General features: G+C 29.0%; 3 protein-coding genes across 3 annotated transcripts; 1 reads left to right on the top strand and 2 right to left on the bottom strand.

The window, feature by feature from the left end:
- Positions 1-8,028: 8,028 nt before the first annotated feature.
- On the top strand, positions 8,029-9,850 carry LOC112600377 (outer dense fiber protein 3-like protein 2). Its single transcript, XM_025347571.1, has 2 exons — positions 8,029-8,288; positions 9,427-9,850. Exons 1-2 carry the CDS (start codon positions 8,029-8,031, stop codon positions 9,848-9,850), a joined length of 684 nt encoding a protein of 227 aa, XP_025203356.1.
- A 3,860-nt stretch (positions 9,851-13,710) lies between these two features.
- On the bottom strand, positions 13,711-14,580 carry LOC112600378. Its single transcript, XM_025347572.1, has 3 exons — positions 14,451-14,580; positions 13,965-14,270; positions 13,711-13,904 (listed from the first exon to the last, which is right to left on the bottom strand). Exons 1-3 carry the CDS (start codon positions 14,578-14,580, stop codon positions 13,711-13,713), a joined length of 630 nt encoding a protein of 209 aa, XP_025203357.1.
- A 1,741-nt stretch (positions 14,581-16,321) lies between these two features.
- Positions 16,322-19,683, bottom strand: LOC112600379 (uncharacterized protein PFB0765w-like). Its single transcript, XM_025347573.1, has 5 exons — positions 19,633-19,683; positions 18,040-19,559; positions 17,003-17,607; positions 16,738-16,939; positions 16,322-16,655 (listed from the first exon to the last, which is right to left on the bottom strand). Exons 1-5 carry the CDS (start codon positions 19,681-19,683, stop codon positions 16,322-16,324), a joined length of 2,712 nt encoding a protein of 903 aa, XP_025203358.1.
- Positions 19,684-20,859: the final 1,176 nt, after the last annotated feature.

A 20,859-nucleotide genomic window follows, 5' to 3' on the forward strand; every position in this document is an offset into this window, starting at 1 on the left:
CGATTGTTTTATGTGTATGCTCTCTAAAGAAGATAAAGTATGCTGTTCACTTAAACATTTTTTTTTTTTAAAAAAAAATCTTTCTTGCAATTTAATTTTTCTTTTATTCCTTTCATTTTTAGTGGTTTCTTAAATACTTATTAATTATTATTTGCCAATTTTGAAATTATATTATCGCATTGCTTAATGATGTATGTTGTATCAGTCTCTTCTAATTGTGCTCGATAAACCATACAATATATTGTTTCAAGCTTATTTTTAATTTCTTCATTAGTTTTTTTATATAAGTCTGATTCTATAATTATTTGTTTGAATTCATTATCAACAACTAATTTTTAAGCTGGTAAAATCTGATTTTCATCTCGCGGCAAACTACCCATAGTTTCTGTTTTAGTACATGCATGAATATGTTTGCAAATATTAAAATAAATAATGTTATGCATATATGATATTTATATGGATATATACATATTTTGCATTGATTATATTATAATACACATTCATTACATGATATTAATGTCTTTTCTACTTTTCATTGTAAATAAACTTCTGTATCTGATCTTACCGACCAGTAATCATAAACTTTTATCACAATATTTGATATTATTTTCAAACTTTTGTTATGCACTGTAATGATCTGCTTTATTTTATATGATTTTTTAAAAACGTTTATCCCTTACTAAAGCCTTAGTACATTAATAGAAAGTCTAATCATTTCCATTGTTTTCTGTCTAAATAACAATGTTTGATATTTTTATGCAGTGCTTCTAAAAGCATGTTTATATTGATCTCAACATATTTTCTATTGAAATAGGTTTACTTTTCTACTCAATAAGAAAATATGGATTTCAAATATATTTGTAGTTTTCTGTATCTTTATCAATTAATACTTTCTATACTCCAATATAAAAATTCTTTTCATCTGTTTCACATTATAATGGTTTTAAAGTTTTAAAAACAATTGTTTTTTTATCATTAGAATGAATTTTATTTAAACTTTTTATCCAGTTCCTTAAAAAATGCCATGTACATACAATTTGTTTATTTGCAGGACCCATTATTTCACTCCATGCATAATAAAGTGCTCAGGTTAGGTTCATCATCGGACATAAAAACATCAGCTGTAATGTTTCCAATTACATTTTTAATTCACAGGAAATAATATTTGAAGAGAGCAGTATCTGATAGATTATTTTAAAAACAATAAAACAAGATAACCGTTTATGTACTCGTCAATAACAACTAATGAATACAATTGAAAATTGTATCCATTTAAGCCATGTATGCCATTAATACATATTTTGTCATTGCTAAATTTAAAAAATAATTCTGATTGGAATTGAGTCATAATGATAAAGAATCAAAATTACCATTCTCTCTCTGTTGTTTATAGTATAAAATAAGACTTTCATTGCCTTCATTAATCATTTCATTTATCCAGATATTCATACTTATTACATCATTTTGGTTCTTGGTTTCGTACCAATATTATAAAACTTTAATATTGGGCATATCATGTTTTTCCAGGAAATGAATTCTTTTAACCCCTTCCTTAATATTTTAAGATCATATGCCATGTAGTATCCTATTTACTGGTATACTCAAGCCTAATTTTCCTGTACAAGATATTATTTCTTAAAATTAAAATTGTTTTGATGAAAATATATGTACACAATAAAGCTAAGTACTTACCTGTATTAATACTTCTATCTTTAACAAATAATTTTTGTCTTTCTATGTCATATATATGCCATAGATGAGTAGGTACTATAAAAATGTACCTTTATGTTTAGGTGATTAATATATACTAATGTTAGATTGACAAATATGACCAGTTTTATTATCATTATGACATCATTCTGAAGATTTATAGCCCTATTTTATTGTAATATATTATTATCAGAGATGTTATTAATTATTAAAATAAATAAAAAATAATAATAAGATATTAAATTGATTTTGTTCATAATTCATGGAGCAAATGATCTATGTCAGGCGTGCTTGATCTTTTTCAACTTGTGGGCCACATTTAAAATTAATATTTATACTACAGGCCGTTTATACATCATGGTTTATTTTTTTATACATTTTATTTGGTATAATATTATCTTAATTCACTTATTGAATTTATGAAAAAATATAACATGTTTTTATCTGATTTCTGCTGAATAGTACATTTTATATAAACGGCGAACATCACATACCGCGTAAACTTGGGTCATTTCAAACATATTGAATAGCTTCGAACAATATGACAAAATTTGAATTTTTAGCGTTTATTTCTATGGTGAACTGTACATTTGAACAGTTGGAAATAAGATATTATTGGTAATCACTTTGATAGAACGTATGGCACAAAACGATGTGTATCAGAACGTTCTATCATTAATAACATTTAATATATTTTCGATTACATAATTACAATTATTTTGTCCGTTTGTCAGTTTATCATGTTTTAACTTTATGCGTACGTTACAGTCGTTACAGAATATAACCGTGAATTATTAGGTATTTTTTGTTTCTTAGTTATAAAATTGCATATTAAGTATTGGACTATTAAATTTTCAATTTTTTTCTAGTGTGTTTAGATTTTTAATCAATGTTTAAAAGTAATAAATTAAAAACTATTATGACTTTGGACAATTGCAAAATATATATAAGAAAAAATAGGTGGACGTGGTTATTGTAGTTACCAAAATTATGATTCTACAGTTTTATAAAAGGTTATTGAATATAAAAATTCAAAACAGCTTTTGAGAATATTGGTTGAAAAGTATTAAGTACCAAAAAGTACATTGTGTGATTGTTAAAAAAAAAAAAAAAACACGGAAAACCAAAAAATAAACCAAGTGGTCAACTAGTTCTTTCGGAAGTTAATGAAAATTACTTAACCAATGAGTTAATTAAATGTGCTGAATGAGGTGCTTTCCTCTTCGTATTACCTACTGATACTTAAATAATTGTTCAAAATTTTTCAAATCTATGTGGTAGAACGGTGAAATGTTTCAAAGATAAATTACCTGACGTTGGCTGAGTTTAATTGTTTTTGTCATGCATGAAATCACTTACCTATCGTTTGGATGAAAACTAAAAGAGTGGGGGTGCGATGGTGGTATTTCGAGGCTAATTTTAACGAAATATTTTGATAATCTTCAAGAAGTTATCCATAAAATACTTGATACTAATATATTTAATTATGATGAAACACATTTCTGCGATGACTGTAAAAAAATTTGTTATTAGAAGTAATTCGTGACTCATCTAAAACTAGCACCTCTGTCGTGTTCAGCTAGTTGACAAGTAATGCTTCCTTACATTGTCTACAAATCACTTCATTTGAATCCCATGTGGATTGAAGGAGCCATTGAAGATGCAAGGTATAATAGAAATATTAGTGGTTGGTTCGGCATGTACATATTTGAAGACTGGTTTATCTATTTATTCCTTTTATTAGGAACTTTAAGGGCCTAAAAGTATTAATTGGAGACAATTTAGCTAGCCACTTACCTCTTGAAGTCTTAAAATTATGTGATATTCATAATATACGTTTCATTACTTCTCAACTCTATGCATATGTGTAAACTGTTCGATCTCACCTTTTTCGACAATTAAAAGGGATCTAGCGAAAAACTTTAGATGATAGGAAGAAAAAAAAGATTGTATTTATAAACTTAACAAAGCATATTATTAAAAAGGATAAAATATGTTTTATTTTATTAAAGAGGTCAAATTATGTTTTATTTTTCTGTAAATCTAAAATATTGTCCGAAGTCACCTAAGACGCATTTAAACTCGTTTTTTAATCAAAACTAGTGCATATCACTTGGTTTATAAATAACTCAACTTTTTAAAAAAGTTCGTTAATTTGGATTAGTGACTATAAGAATTTTTTTTTTATAACTGCCTATGATATCTTTAATAAAACAATCATTCATATAACAACTTTATATATACAACACATTGTGGTTGAGTACAATATGATAAATTATAAGTAAAGGCCAGTTTAATATGTAGGTATTTTAAATTGTAAAATATGCATGCAAACATGAACTAAAAAAATTCAAAACATGTAAGAAAAAAATGCACAACACACAAAATAAAATTTCAATTTTTATTAAATTTTAGGTATATTTAATTTTAATTTTGCAGTAATAATTATTTATTATTTTTATTTACATTTTCATGAACAAAAAGTATAAGATGTATAATACATTAAATATACAATACAAACAAATAATCTGTTAAATTGTTATTTAATTTTTAATCATTAGGTAATAAATTGTAAAAATATTTTATTTTAACTAAATAGCAAATACATTGGTGATATAAATAGGAAAAAAGTACGGTTTAATTTAGTATGTTAATTGGAAAAACAATAAATTATCTAAGGTTATTCTTTGAGACGTAAAATATTTGATATTATATAAACGTACCTATAATCTGTTTTTTTAATCAACACTTTTTTGAATCGTTAGCTGTATATTTGTACAATTTTTTGTTAAAATATGCAAAAATATGCAGTGTAAAATTTTGATACTTAATCAATTAATGGTTTGTGGACACACATTGACTGCATGTATATGATATTGAAAATAGCAACATGCATTTTATGCAAAATTCGATGCCTATTTAATTATAAATAATAGTATAATAATAATAATTACTTAAATATATATCATACATAAACATGTTTGGGATTGTATCTCCAACGAGATAGCCCCTTTTCTTATTCTAAGTCACTTAAACTAAGTCGTATGGCATTAGACGTTTTAGCGCCTAATGTCTTGCGAGTTGTTAAGAAATTGCTTAGCAGTTGTATTGGGATGTAACTCAAGTTTTTTCACATGTTTATTGGCTAAGTTTTTGATTTCGTCCTGGATAGATAAAATATTCAAATCTTGGTGAATGATTTCATTCCTGTTGAACCGGTATGTTGTAACAATGGAATGAAGGGCGTTAAATGACTTCAATGTTGGATTTACTGGCATAACCCCACAGTTGTATGCCAGAAGTCCAAATCGGTTTAAAAATAGCTACATATAGAAGTAGTTTGTTTGTCAGGTCTAGTGTACCTATATAGAATGTCTTCCAACTAACCAGTACAAGTTGCAAATTTTTTCTTTTATTTGTATTTTTTTCTGGCGGACATGGTGTTTCCAATTAAGGCGCGAGTCAAAGTGCATTCAGATGAATCTTTTTGTGGGATTATCGAGTGATCCAGCTACACTTGGATGTTTTTAGTTTTACGTAGTGTATAATTAATATGCACCGATTTATCAGTATTGATTTTGATTTTCAATCTATTTATACAGTTAGATATGTGGTTGATTGAGGTTTGTACGTTTTTAGTCGCAATCTGTTTATTGATTCTTGTTACTAAAATTGTTCAGATATTTAGAAAGAATTTTCTAGTCGTGAAACTAGATGTTAAGCACAATGAGGTGATTTTGGATTTTTGGGCAGCTTAAATGAAATCTTTGTCGATAACTAGAATATTAGAGTCATCCAAAAATGTATCAATTAGAGTGTTTTCGTTTAAAGTTAGGTCACGGGTAAAAACATTGAATAGGAAAGGAGCTATGTCACGGCCTTAGGTAGCACTTGTAGTTGCTATTTGAGAGTTAGAAAGGCGCCGTTGATTTTTATTAAACATTTTTTTTTTTTGGTACAGATGGGCTTTGATTAGTAGGTAATATGGAGCGGAAAAGAAGGATTTTAGTTTAAAGAGTAGGTCTGGGTGCCTACTCGCTCGAAAGCCTGCGCGATATCGAGGAAAATACTAATGCAAACTTTCTTTGCTCTCGAATGCTAAAAAAATTAGATCGACATTTCTATGTAAGTGGTGGATTGTGGAGTGTTTTGATTTGAACTCGAATTGAAAGTCTGTATTAATTTTATTTTATGTGGCAATTATTGAGATTCCTTTCAGGAATAATTTTTCGAATAATTTGTCTACGACAGACAGAAAGCTTATAGGTCGGTAAGAAGACGGATTTTCAGGAGGCTTACTTGTTTTGTGTAAGAATTATTTGTGTGTGTTTCCAAATAGATAGCATGTAAGAAAGGTAAAGTATCTAGTTGAATATATATGAGATATAACAGTATTATTGTATTAGGTAGTTGTTATTTTAAGAGTGGTGCAGTGATCAAGTCACGATCCGATGTTTTACCTTTTTTAAATGTTTTATATAAAAGAATACTTCATTTGGTAGTGGGTTTAGGTATAGATACTGGTAGTGGACTATCTAGGAACTCATATTCAGTATGTCCAAAAAATTTCTGAATCAAAGTTTTTAAAAACACATTTAAAAATAAACGAATTTATTTACATCAACCCTCTACAGATATTAGATAGTCTTTATCTAGTTATACACTCCTTACTCCGCCGGTAAAATTGTTCAAACGCACTGGAGAACTCATTTTGCAGAATTGTTTGTAACTGCTTTGTACAAACTCTTTAAATTACAGGAATATCGTTAAAAAAGTGACCTTTCATCTTCAACTTGAGTTTTGGAAATAAAAAATAAACTGCAAGAACCAAATCTGGTGAATAGGCAGTTTCAATGAAATTTCGGTCGCAAGAAAGACACATTTGTTTTTATTATTGGTCAAAAAATGTGGAACAAAATGTGAACAAATTTTACGACGGTTCATTTATTCTGTTAAAATCGTACGTACCTACTGCATCTTTACCAGTGTTAAGTTTTTATGCTATGATACGAAGGGTAAGATGAGGTTGTTCGAGCAGCAGCGCACGCACTTTCAAAACGTTTTCGTCTTGAACAGTTGTTGATGGCCTTTCACATATTTAAGTAAAAAAATTATTTTCTATTTTTGAAGATATTTTGTATTGTAACTATTTTGTATTGTGTTGTTTTGTTTTGTGTACCTAAGCTTTTTTATATCATAAAAAACAAATAATGCATTATCATTTTCATATTTATTTTTTAACAGGTTATTAAAATCAAAGTCATCATTTTCTTTCATTTTCAACGACTGTAAAATTATTTTTTCCAGCAAACTTATTAATTTAGTCCATTCATGAGGATTGGGAATGGATAACGTTTACAAGCTTTCTCAATGTGGGCGTGATTAGGATCACATTCCATTTTTCAATGTTCAGACACTATAAATTTCTGATCAATGGTCTTGATTTCCTAAAAAACAAATTCACATGGCTATAATTATGCTATTATTCTAGTATTGCCTCGGACAACAATCATTATAAATATGTAATGAAATAAGAAAAAACTGATGGCAAACTTTATAAGTAATGAAATAGTGACAAATCAATATCGTTTGCCTCAAAAGCTTTTAATGAAAAAGTATTATGGACAGTGAAATTATAAGTCTACAATTGTAATAATATGTAATATACTAATGTTCCTACTCGTATTCTTTCAATTTTATGCAATTCTAAATATCATAATGATAATACTTGTAAACATATTTGTAAACAAAAATTAATAAAAGGTTAGGTTAGGTTAGGTTAGAACACCTATTAAGTAATATTTACCTCTTCTATTCTAATGTTTTTAATCATATATATTTTTTTTATCAAACCTAGTTCTAAATTTGACTCTATTAGAATTAATTTTTCTTTAATTACTACAAAAGTGACCACTGTATTTAGATTTCCGCTTTTGTTTAGTATTTTACATTTTAAATTTATTTTTCCTATTGCTTCTAGACATGACCTCCCAAACGCATATAATTTAAGTAACACAACACACTCGGTGCACTCGTCAAAAATCCCTTCTTAGCATAAACGTTGTTTAACTAGTAAACAGCAATTCAAATCAAATATAATATGGTTCTCGCATCGTTTCAATGATGAGGGCCAAAAAAACAATTTAAAAAATAGTAACAATAATCGTGTTTGTTTATTTTACAGTGTTTTTAAGTATAACTACTTTTATTATTATTTATTAAGATGTTTTGGTTTCTATGGTAGTTATTTGAAGAATCTATTTTTCAAAACTTTTTTATTCGCAGTAGAGAGATTTTACGCGTTCACAATTTTACGACATGGCTGACGTGAATTTTCACAGGGCGCCTGCTTACACGTTGGGCATGCGGCTGCCACTAAAACAGACGTCACTTCGAGTGCCCGGTCCCAAGTACGACCTGAGCAACGTCACCCGTCGCGGACCGGTCAAAGTGATCGGAGCTTCGCTAGCGTCCAAGCTAAGTAGTATAAAAACGACACGCACTCCAGGTCCGGCCGCGTACAACACCGTGCCCTGTATGTCTGTCACTATGCCTACTATGCCGCTGTGTTCCATAGGGTTAGTATAACAATATTGGCTACAATTATGTGTAGTATTAATGATCACCCTATAATATTAGATTTGAATTTTATGGATATATTATAAAATATGTAGTTTATTTTTTTACGCGTATTTACACTTCATTGCAATACAGAGTTTGAAAGTTATTTACAATTTCATTTAGTTGGCCGTAGGGTATAAAATTATTCTGTTTACGAGATTTAACCGTATGGTATACGGTGTACAATGTACATAAATAATATTATATAGTTGCTCTGAGGCCGTAGTTATTGTTCTTTAAAGGGAACGATAAAATCATTGTAGAAAAAATGATTCGATAATCGAAATAAGTCTCTGTGTGTGTGTTTATCACAAAAATCCTATTCGATTATTTGTTTTTTGTCGTCGTTAAAGATTAACCGGAATTAACTGCATGGGTTACACATGTACGAATTTTTTGATTTTATTCGATTTCATTCTTATGAGTACTGTAAATACTTTCCGGACATTGTGTAGTATTCATAGCGTTCTGTTTTTTTCGTTGCATTTTGTTCTGTCTGAGAAGTTGGCTATTCAATTTTGTTCAAATATTTTGAAGATTATGCTCAGATTTACCAAGTTGTTCGTGAGAATTTGCAAGTCCATTTTCAGAAATTGCAAGTATGAAATAGATATCGATGGGCTGGATATTAAACTCTGAAATCTGGTCTAAGTACTTACTTTCAAATTCTTAAAACGGACTTGCAAATTTTTGATAACTAATAGAAATGTTTTGAAATAGGTTTGGAGTTTCTGAGTTAACATTGAAGCGTTGGGCGAAGTTGGCCCTGCAATATCCTTACCTCTGATAACTTCCATAATTCACACTTGCAAATTCTAAAAATAACTTTGAAATTCTTGCAAACTACTTGCTAACTCTGAGAATAATTTTCAAAATGTTTGAATTAAGTTAAAAGCCCAAATTCACGGACGTACTTTGTTTACCGTTATTTCTTCACTTTTGTTCTTCGAGTTGACCTCTAGCCCTGGATTATACCACTCGATACTAAGAACTATAACAACGCTTTCATATATGACGTGTACAAAAATGTAGAAATGTCGGTAATCATTGTGTCATATACCCTTTTAACTCTACACATCGTTCTCAAAAACACAGGACCAGACGGGACTGCATGAAAAAGTTCACCCGGACACCGGCGCCGAACGCTTACGCGTTGTTCACCACCGTCGGAAATCGGACGCCGAACCTGCCGTCCGCGCCTATGTACACGATTTCGGGACGGTCTACTGAACCGGGACGTAGACGGGGAGTAGCGTGGTACTCGTCGCCGGGACCGGCGCGCTACTCAGCTGTGGCGCTCGACCGTGTCAAAAAACAGATGCCCAGGCCCGTGATGCTCGGCAGCGTCAACCGCGGGCAAACGCGTGGTCACCGCACGCCCGCGCCCAACGCTTACTTTCCCGCCCAGGGCCCGGCGTCCCGTTTCGCCAGCGCACCGCAATTTTCTATCAGCGGCCGCGCACCGGCTCGCGCCAATCCGTATTACACGGCTGCCGACAAGGTGCCAGACTGGGAATGACGGCCGCCGCGAGTAGGATGAAGGATGAAATATTCGATTCAAAAACCTCAGCCTCAGCCGCCGCCGCCGCCACCCACTACCCTCCTCTCCCATGCCGTTGCCGCTCCTAGCTGATGCTACCGTACCCAGTGCCCTTAATCAGTTATCAAATTCTTATCAATTTTCACGTTGTTATTAATTATCATTGTAATCAGTGTCATCGTACATCATCACAGAATGACTAGAAAAGACACTTTTTGAGCACTCAAAGCTGTTCAATTTATTGAAATATCAGTGTATCCATTAATTTATCAAAAATATTAAATTTATTTTTGTCTAGTTAAACTGATTTGCTAATACTTACAAACATTTTAATTTAATGAAAATGTGATGGACATAATCGAATGGTTAATAATTTCTCGAAAAATCACTCGAAATTGAAATTGTTTTTCCGTATGATAAGAATAGTCGACTATTATTACTTATCGAGAGAATCGAAAAATTACTCGAAATATGAATAAACTTATGGTAATTAATTATCAGTTAAATTTTGCTTTTTTTATTAATTAGAAATCAAACTATAATTTAAAAATGATAATAACGATGATATATTAATAGGTGCTTTAAAAAAAAGACAAGATTTTATTTTTTATTTAACAATTATTATCTAAATTTTAAATTAATCTGTTACTCTAAGATACATTTTTTAAAGGTCTGCAAAATTTTTAGAATAACAGTCTTGTTAGAAAAATAAAATAATGGGAAATATCTTTTTACCGGCAGCAATGATATTCCAACAGGTAATGCAAATCTGTACCGCATGAGAATTTGTGTTAAACTTCAAAAGTGTCCTTTTTGGTTATTCTGTGATATTATTATTGTTATCATTTGCAGCCAACCACATGGGGTTATTCTAATACTTGTAAAAACTATTATTCTTAGGGAAATTTTTATTTTCTTATAATAAATATAAAAAATTTAATATCAAAATGTTTAACTGTGAGGAAAGTTCATACGTATTTACATGCAAAGATGATTTGAAAAGACATGAACAAAGTTTGAATCAGCAAGTCGTTTGTCGTCGGGACCGGGCTATTTGGCCGTGGCGCTCGACTGTTCCCAAAAGTAGGCGCCTAGGCTCGTGATGCTCGGCAGCATCAATCGCGGGCAGACGCGAGACCACCGCACACCGGCGCCGAACGCTTACGCGTTGTCCAACACTATCGGGTACCGGACGCCGTCCGCGCTCATGCACACAATTTTGAGACTGTCAATCGAACAGGAACTCGGACGAAAAAAATAATATATATATATATAAAAAAAATTATAAAATAAAATAAAAATAAATATATTATCGGCGGGCATTACACTTATTTATTTATTTATTTTTAAGTAGATTCAACAGCTTTTTAATAGGCGGCGACTTTAACTCAAAACATCCCCGATGGGGCTTTAGTTCACCTAACATAAGAGGTCGGTTACTCAATAACTTTTTACTCAATCACAATTTAAAAATCATTTCCCCATCTAACCCTACATATTGGCCCTCACATGCCAATAGACAACCTGATGTTCTAGAATTCTTCATAACTTCCCTCCTCGGTCATATAAATCATTCCATATCAAATCTCTTAGATTTATTCCGACCACATACCATTAATTATAATCTTAAATGAATTGTCTACTACTACGACTACTCATCATACTTTAACTCCAAGGAAAACCAACAAGAAAAAATTTAGCCAAACTATAGACGACCTTATTTTACTAAACATCCCCTTAAAACACCTTCAGATTTGGAAAATGCAGTTAGATTCACAATGGTCCTTCAAAACGCAGCACGAAATTCTTCCTAAATGCTCTCTAATACCCCTAAAAACACTAAAGACTTACCTCTTCACATAACACAACTAATTTCAGAAAAACGCAGAGCCCGTTGTAGATGGCAAAGAATGCACTTGCCTAGTGACCAAAAAAAAAAAAATATAATACCCTCACTTGCTCCCTAAAAAACGTACTTCGAAACTACAACTCTGAAAAATACCTACAGTATCTGTATAAGTACAGTTAAATTAAATTATTTATAAATCATTTTCTAATAACAAATACTTTATAAAATATTCATTGTTTAAGATTATATTTCATATGAAAAATACAGCAAGGTAAAGTTTTGTCAACGCATATTTGATCCAATCGAGGGCAGCCTAAGTCTTCAATGTTGATGAGTGCTACGTGTGGTATATACTCCATAAGAACTGGTTTTTTCTGTTCTCTTTTGACATAAACGCTGTTGAATTTAAATTAATTCAATATTCTACTCAGCTCTTCATATTCAAAATCATCGTGATCTTTAGATAGCTGATGATAATTACTAGGGTCCGGAACTTGATGCATTTGCATCTTTTTTTTTAATACGATTTAAAAGCAGTTGAACAATCATTCTTTCATCGACACAAACTTCATATGATTTCGAAAGGACTGGAGTTATTTTTAGATGTTTCATTGCTTTTATGTTTTTAGTGTTAATATAGTATTTATTAAATATTACAACAGTTTTTGACCCATAAACCCATAATGTGTTTGAAAAACAACGGAAAATGCATAGAATTTACTTTATACAACGCAATTCAAAAGAAATCCGCCGTCAATAATATATTCATTAAATTCGATATTAACAGTTGTAATATATTATATAATGTGGCTCTCATGGTTTTTCCGTTATTATCGAATAATGATGTCGGATATAGACTTAATTTATATTAAAGGTATACTTCGAGATAACTTACTAACTCTTTGGTTACAATTATCCTATAAAAGAGTAACAATGGATATACAGAGACTTTACAATCGTTTATTTTGACTAATTTATTAACCAAAAGGGGAAAAACCTTATCGGCACTTTTGAATATTAACTCATTAGAATTCAAGCTAATTATTTTCACTGTGGATTGTATTCGATTTCGTGGGCTTTGTAACAATTAATTTGATCATTTTCAATGATTCCAGAAGTTAAAGATACCTTTTTTTTTGTTTTTGAAAAAGGGTTATTGACCGTAAATTATTCAACTAGTTTACTTACATAAATATTATCTGTTTTTATATTTGAATCGCTTGCGTCAACGTGTTGTTTGGCAGAATTTAACGAAATTGATAAATCCATTCAGTTGTAGATATTAAAAATGGAGATGTTATCGACTTAAACCTATGGTCATGCGATTTTTCAATAAAACGAAAAGGGACATTACTAATGTTACTGGAATAAATGTTACAATGCAGTCGCTTCTTAACAGTTCGGTTTTAACAATCGTAAATATATAGAGAGATTGATAAATACCTGGCGTCAACCTGATGAGTATTCCTTAAGTATTACTAAAAACGAAGACTGGCCTAATGATAAAAAAGCAGAAGACTTAATACAAATACTTGAATTTTTGGACGCAATGTACCACGATTTCTATATTAAATTGTGTAGCTAACGATAATACTTTTTTTTTTTAAATTTTGTATTAGAAATAAACAATCTATACAAGTAATGTACAATAAGCTTATGTGTTAAGAGAATACAGGACGTGAGAAATTGAATATGAAGCCGCCCACTGGCAACACTTTGCAGCGACAATACTACGTACATATAATAACTAAATTTTTGCTGTAATAAGTATTGTTTATGTAAAAAAAAAAAAATAAATATTTTTTCTAACGTCTCTACATCGATGTTTAGCATACTTTTGATATGTTTTCATTGCAGAAATGTTATTTTTTCAGGTAACATTAATAATGAGCTGAGTTCTGCTATTTGTTTCTTCCGTACATTTTTGTTTTGTAACATACACCCATCTCATTGAATTATATTTTAACACTTAATACCAGTTAAATGAACACTAACTATTACAATCAGTTCCACATGATCGTATACAAACACATAATGAGAAGACTAATATGATAATAAGTCCAACGCCGAAAATGAATGCACTGCTTACGTAGACCAAAGGCACCAGCCTTGAAAATGGTAGATCTATAATATTGTATTTTCCCTGGGATCTTGTGAGGTACTGATTGTCATTGGTTAACTTGTCTGTATTATTATTTTTTTATTATGTAATATGTAATAATGAATATAAGAGTAGGTACTTACCTTTCTGATCAAACTCAATAGATGTACTGTTTTCCGATTGCATTTTGTTCGTCAATTTCGTTGGTACCGTTAATAGCGAATGGTTCTGTTTTTGATGTTTATCACAGAACGGAAATAAAGGCAACAGCCATTGCACGTAGCACAAATGGATTAACCACGAAGAGTTTCCTATTTTTCTCATCTGACTTTGAGGATGACTTAATGTTACATAATAGTACTTTTCTTTTGTATCATCGATAAGATCAAAGGATAAACGTCGATTCATCACTAAATACATTGATGAGTTGTTCCGCTGTAGATGTGTGTCTAAATATAAAATATCTATTATTAATAAACTAAATATCTTTTTTTGTCTAGTTATGACAAGTTTAAAAATGTTATGATTTGTTATAATCTTGTTTTATATTTTATAAAAAATCTGATATATTTTTTCGCTTTTATATGTATTTATTTTATTCATTATACAGTATTACAGTTAACATTTACATGACTGTTGCTGATATGACATAATGCTTGAAAAATAAAATGTGCCAACCATAATGACGGTTATGTATATCATTCCACAGAACATGGCGAAGTTACACGGAATAAGTGGACACAACTGAACTTTAGCCATCTTTAATAAAGATTAATTCTTAATGAAGTTTATTAACATAAACAAAAATTATAATTTATGAAAAAAATCATCTAGTTGTGTAACCATAGAAAATGTAAAAATATAAAAAGTTGATTAAATATAATAACCATGAAAAATGTCTACATAATAGAATAAATCAGAAGGGTTATTTCCAATCTGTAATAAATAAGTTAATATCCCTATAACTTATTCAATTTTTAAAATTTTTTTATATAGTACGAATCTATTATTTAATTTTCAAAAATACCTATAAAATATTTTTTGGTAACACTATTATCTTTAAATTTTAAGACTAAAATTGGATTTTCTTCTTGTGTATTTATTTATAAATAAACAAATATATCTATTGCACTAATATAGTCATGAAATATTCTGAAACTTAACGAAAGCATCAAAGCGATTCCATGTTGGCCATATGCTTATACAAATGCTATAATACATTTTTTTTAAATATTCTACTTTAGAGTAGGTATATAAATAAAAATAAACTTATCGTTTCAGTAATTGTGAATGAATAAATATTACATGACGCGGTGAGGAAAAGAAAATGAAAAGGAGTTTCAAGTTAAAAATTCTTGGACATTGGTGGTAATTTTAGAGAGAAATAATAATAAGCACGTTAAGTGTAATTTACGTTGAGAAGATCTCTGGGGCATTCGCGTTTCAGGCAATGGAATGAAATTGAGAAATGAGAGTGTTGGAGTGGTGTTCAATATTGGAGTACAGGCTGATAGCTGTTTGTCTTATGATAGAGATTTGTAGGTCATTATGTAGAGCAACATTTGTAACATACCAAGAGGCTTTAGCAATCATGTGGAGGCAGATGGCTTGGAATGCTTGTATGGTTAGGTCGTCTTAAGTTGAAAATCAAAATGATTTGACTATTCCAAAAGGTGACGACATACAGAAAAAACACACGTTGTAAAATCAATATATTCATTACTCTGCTCAGAATTTAAAATAAATAATCTTCAACTTAATTTTCAAGATTTTTTTTTTGTGAATTTCATCAAGACAGAAACTATGCTAATGTGGAACATTTGGACGGTCCCAGGCGATTCTATATAAGCAAAATGTTGTTGTCTTTTTATAACAAAATAATATATTGTATTCTAAGTCTTTAACTTAGTAAATTTGTTCTTACGAATTTATAATTAATATGAAAATAATTATGAATGATAAATGATAACTATACGTAGATACGACGGAAAATGATTTCTATAAATCCGTACAACATATTAGAAAATTATTTGTTATTTAAATTTATTTATTTTGCATAATATTATTTTTTTTAATTAGTCGGAAAATTTCATCTTCTATTATTTTTAAATTTACCATGTAATTTTTAATACGAATTAGCCTTAAGTGTCATCATTTTTTAAAATTAAAAAGCATTTTGTTGTTAAATCGCTGTTACAGGACTCGATGAGAACGAACTTGATATCGTAACCGAATAAAAATAAAAAAAATTATATAAAACATCTTCGATTGTTTATTTAATTTAAATGTTGCCAACAAGTTTACATATAGGCGTATATTATTCATTTGGAACACTGGTTTTTATGCAGTATCCTGTTTTACTACGATTCAAGTTATGTTATTTATTAAATAATATTTGAATTTTTCATTATAATACTGTTACTGAAGAAATTTATCTCCTTGCGTTCATGATTGTTGACCGCTTTTTGAACCTTTATTGTATTATTAATTTTTTTAATCATCACAACTCCGTTTTTATCACTTTGATATTTTTCAACGCCACTTCTCCAAATGACTTTTCCGAATTGCATCTCAAAACTCCATAACCAGCTTTTAAATATTTCTGGTATGATAGGTTTACCATTTTTTGTCTATTACAAGGATTTGTTGATCCAATACAACAAGGTAAATACAATTTGGGTCCATATTTATGTTTTTTCATTTTGGCTAAAGTTTTAGACTTTTTCAATGTGCAAGCACTTTTATTAACATTTCGCTTTGTCGAAATTCGTTTTTTTTTCGTTAATGATTGAGATGTTTCTAATTTATTGTCCAACTCAAATATTTCACGTGGACTATTATTGTCATCACTAAAACATGATTAATGTATCTAGGTTAATTATTATTTATATTATATAGATAGAAGTCTGTATTTACGTGAGTAATTGAATATTTCCATCAGACGAATGTTTGTTTATTTTTTCTAATTCCGGTGGTTTTTGAAGACTTTGTAATTTTTCTTCATAATCTTTCATACTATTACGTACAGAAACTACTAGTTTTTGTTCAGATTCGATTTTTTTATCTTTTAACTGTATTGTTTCATTAAGTTTCTCTATTTCCTTTTTGAATTGATGTTCTTTTATATAATGTTAATATTTTTATTATTATAAAAATTTAATTTAAATAAATATTATTTTACCTCGTATTTGAAAGTTTTTCAATTCATAATCTTTATACAGAATTATCGTTTCATACGTTTCTAATTGAGCGTTAGCTTCATCCAATTGTAGTTGGTATTGTTTCTTTGTGTCATCCAGATATTTGTTACTTATCATATCCTTATTGCAATGAGTCTGTTCTGTGTCACATAATTCTTTCCTTGCTGCCTCTTCTCTTTTTTGGAATAAAAGTTTCATTTCGTTCAGTTGGCGTTGAAGATTTTCTTTGTCGAATAAAAAACCAAAACTTTTTGTTGAGATTTTTGATTTAACAAAACAAGAACAGTTATCAGAAGCATTAATAAGAGATAACTTCTTGTTATCCATCTGGCATGGGTTGTTGTTAATTTTATCAGAATCATATGAACTAATACAAATATTACAGTTGTCACACTGTTTAAATTTGCACGGATTGGAATTATTGGAATTAAATGTTGAGTCAAAACTTGTTGATGTTATAGGCTGACATATGATCGGACACACATGTGTCTGTGAACCAGCGTCAACTAGTTTCAAATTTATTGTCTGTTCACCATTGTTAACATTTCTTGCAATCTTACATGACATCAAATTTTCATTACTGAGTCTGTAATCAAAAGATATATCATTATATTACAAATATAGTATGATAATATATTATACAATATTATCAAATACTATATTTTTGAATTTCTTAAGTTCAATAAATTGGAGTTAACGTGCATTTTACAAAATATTTTATAGATTTAATTATTAAGAAAAATATTTTTATTTTATATTGTGCTTGAGACATGTGATATAAATTTAAAATAATTACCTATAAATTAAATTAAATATTTTGTATAAATTAAAATACAAATCACTAAACAAATTTAAATAAAAAAAAAATTAAGTTAAACACTAACAATTTACTTAATGATAAAAAAAATTATTCTCAAATATTTAAAAAAAAATATATCGTTACCAGAAAATAACTATTTTCATATTATCTATAAATTATTACAAAATAGTCTATAATATTATTTATAAAATCAATAACCTGTTATTATCGGCAGACTGACACTTTTTTTGAGTACATGAATAATCATAATTTATACTACAATATTTTTCATTCATTTTATCTTTCATATGCGTTTCATTATTTAGTTTCAACTTTATTTCTTCTAGTTCTCGTTCAGTACAAGTCAGTTTGTCAGTCGTTATTTCCAATTTCGTGTTCATACATTTTATCTCTAAATCATAATAACTGATTTCATCGTTCGCAATCGAAAGTTTCTCGTTGCACGCAGCTAACTCTTTTCGCACATGATTTTCTTCTTTATTTACACATATTATTTGTTCATTTAATTCATTGATTTTTTTCAAGAATTCACAGTTTTCACTTCTCAGTAAATCACATTCTTGAGATAATTCATCGAGTGTCATTTTATTTTCTCTCACAATTTCGTTAATTTTAGTCTCCAACACTTGAATTATATTTTGTGATTCTTTTAAATCTTTATGGCTTAATATACATTGATTTGTTAAAATATCATGTTGAACTTTATAACTCTGTACTTCTTTTTCAAGGTTTTCAATGTTATGCTGTAATTGTTCATTTTTTTTAATCTGGGAGTTGTTTTTATTTATTAGAGATTCTGTAGTATAAGCTAGTTCAGATTTGGTAATAGCTAATTCGTTATTTTGTTTTTTTTTTATACTGTTTAATTCGTTTAGTTTTAATTCTGCTTCACATTTATCATTTTTAAGCTTGGAAATTTCCTCTGAATACAACACTTTTTGATCTTCAATACCTGTTATTATAATTTCTAAACTATGTATTTTTTTGCTCAAATCATCAATATAAATAGCTTTTTTACAGTTATAATTTTTTTCATTTTGTAAATTATTTTCAATTTTAGAATTTAATAAGATCAAATCGTTGTATTTATTATTACAACAATCATATAACTTTTTTGATTCTTCTAATTTTTTTTCCAAATTGTATAATTTAAATTCCAACTCTTGCTTAATTATTATTCCAGCTTCGATAATTTGAATTTTTTCACTAAGCTCTCTTTTAATACATTTATTTTCGTCAATTCTCAAGTTTAAACTGTATTTTACGTTGTTTAATTCTTCATTTAACTCATCTGATTTTTTCAACAACTCTTTATGTTTTATTGTTTTAGATATCAAATCCTTTGAAACTTTGTCAATATTACAACTCAAAAAATTATTATGCTTATTGATTTCATTTAGTTCGTCTGACAGAAAAGATAAATCTTTTTTCATTCTATATAACTCAGAGTCTTTATTTTTGGACATTTCTTTTTCTTCTTTTAATTTTTCAAAACAACATTCAAATTTTTCTTTATGATGTTTTATTGCTGAAATTTGTAATTTATTTTCCTCGATTAAAGAATGAATAATAATTTTTGATTTTTCCAACAATTTAGGATTATTTTGATCTTTTGAATAATATTCCTCAATTTCATTCAAAAACTGTTGTGCTTTACAAGAAACAATATTTTTATTTGTGCATTCTGGTACAAAATTTGGACAATAACTCGGACTTTCCTAAACATTTACAAATTATTTTATAATTTTTTCTGAATTATATTCAATATTTATTTTATTGCATAACATGTACCTGATATTTAAAAATTTGCTTGGGAAGTTCTATTTCAGTACAATTATCCATAGCTTAAATTTTAATAGAAACGATAAATATTTTTATTTTATTTTTTTGTTTATGTACAAATTTTTTAAATTTAAACTGTTTGTTGTTTATAAATTGTGATTCTAAAATATTGTTTGTTTCTATGGAAATTTTATTTTTAAGAAATACTTCATTTATTAAATTATTGTGGTTCTGGTACCAAAATAAACTAACTGTACGAAAAGAAATTGAACAAGTTAATTTTGAATTAGATAAAAATAATGAAATACTTGACATAAATATCGATATCGTTTTATTTAAAATTGATAAACTAGCTGATAAATTTTTATCTCTTGAAAAATCAACATACTTTTGTACTGAAAAAATCATAGGCATGTTCTGAGTTCGGTTTCCGATGGAACATAACAAAGTTTAAAATCACGTGATCTGCTTTTTAAACATGTAAAACGTTTACATTTTTATAATAAAAATCACAATAGAAAAAACATTTTTTAATTATCACTAAAAAGTCAAACAACGTATTATAATAATAAAAATACATATTAAACTAAAAGAAAAACACATGATATATAATAATATGGTTAATTGTAAGTGTCGGGGTTTAGAAATAACCTTTAATAGCGTTTTCGGTTAATTACTTTATTATATTTTGTATTAACAAATATATTTATTTTTAGAAATTAAAATATATCGTTCAAAAGCGTCGTTGGCGACCGTTGACTAAAACTGATTGTTGCGCTAGTGTTGGCATGAAGTAGCTGTAGCAGTGATTTTTCACAGGTGATTTCAAACTAGAAGTCACAGATTGCTACTCTGATATGGTTAGGAAGCGATCGAGAACAATATGAAATCACCCATGTTGGGAATATTCAATGACCTTAATACATAATCAATCTCATCAAAAATAGTTATTAAATTCATGAGACTTGCTTACGAATACTGAAACGACGTAGGCGCGGCTAAAAGCCCTTCAACAACAGAGTTCGCTAGGATGGGGAACTTATCATACTGTGATCTGTGATTCCAAGGCAGTTCACGTGAACTGAAGTTCCGTTAGCGGAAATAGAAATCCCACGTACTGTATCGACAGCGTCTCTTTTAAAGCAACCAATTAAATAATACATTTTTTCAATATCGATAAAGTGAGGTTTCTGATCCACCATGGCAAGTAATGATCACAGAAAGCCGGTCACTTAT

This window comes from Melanaphis sacchari, unplaced genomic scaffold, assembly GCF_002803265.2.
Source record: "Melanaphis sacchari strain LSU unplaced genomic scaffold, SCAv2.0 Contig64_pilon_pilon, whole genome shotgun sequence".
In the NCBI taxonomy this organism is placed as follows: domain Eukaryota; kingdom Metazoa; phylum Arthropoda; class Insecta; order Hemiptera; family Aphididae; genus Melanaphis; species Melanaphis sacchari.

Bases quoted from the DNA above. Each gene is read 5' to 3' on its own strand.
- LOC112600377 (XM_025347571.1), top strand. From the start codon at position 8,029: ATGGCTGACGTGAATTTTCACAGGGCGCCTGCTTACACGTTGGGCATG. The intron at 8,289-9,426 runs GTTAGTATAACA...TCAAAAACACAG, and splicing joins ATGCCGCTGTGTTCCATAGG to GACCAGACGGGACTGCATGA.
- LOC112600378 (XM_025347572.1), bottom strand. From the start codon at position 14,580: ATGGCTAAAGTTCAGTTGTGTCCACTTATTCCGTGTAACTTCGCCATG. The intron at 14,271-14,450 runs GTAAATGTTAAC...TTTTATATTTAG, and splicing joins GTCATATCAGCAACAGTCAT to ACACACATCTACAGCGGAAC. The intron at 13,905-13,964 runs GTAAGTACCTAC...ATAATAATACAG, and splicing joins TATTGAGTTTGATCAGAAAG to ACAAGTTAACCAATGACAAT.
- LOC112600379 (XM_025347573.1), bottom strand. From the start codon at position 19,683: ATGGATAATTGTACTGAAATAGAACTTCCCAAGCAAATTTTTAAATAT. The intron at 17,608-18,039 runs GTTATTGATTTT...TTTTGATTACAG, and splicing joins CAGTCTGCCGATAATAACAG to ACTCAGTAATGAAAATTTGA. The intron at 16,940-17,002 runs GTAAAATAATAT...ATTATATAAAAG, and splicing joins GAAAAACTTTCAAATACGAG to AACATCAATTCAAAAAGGAA.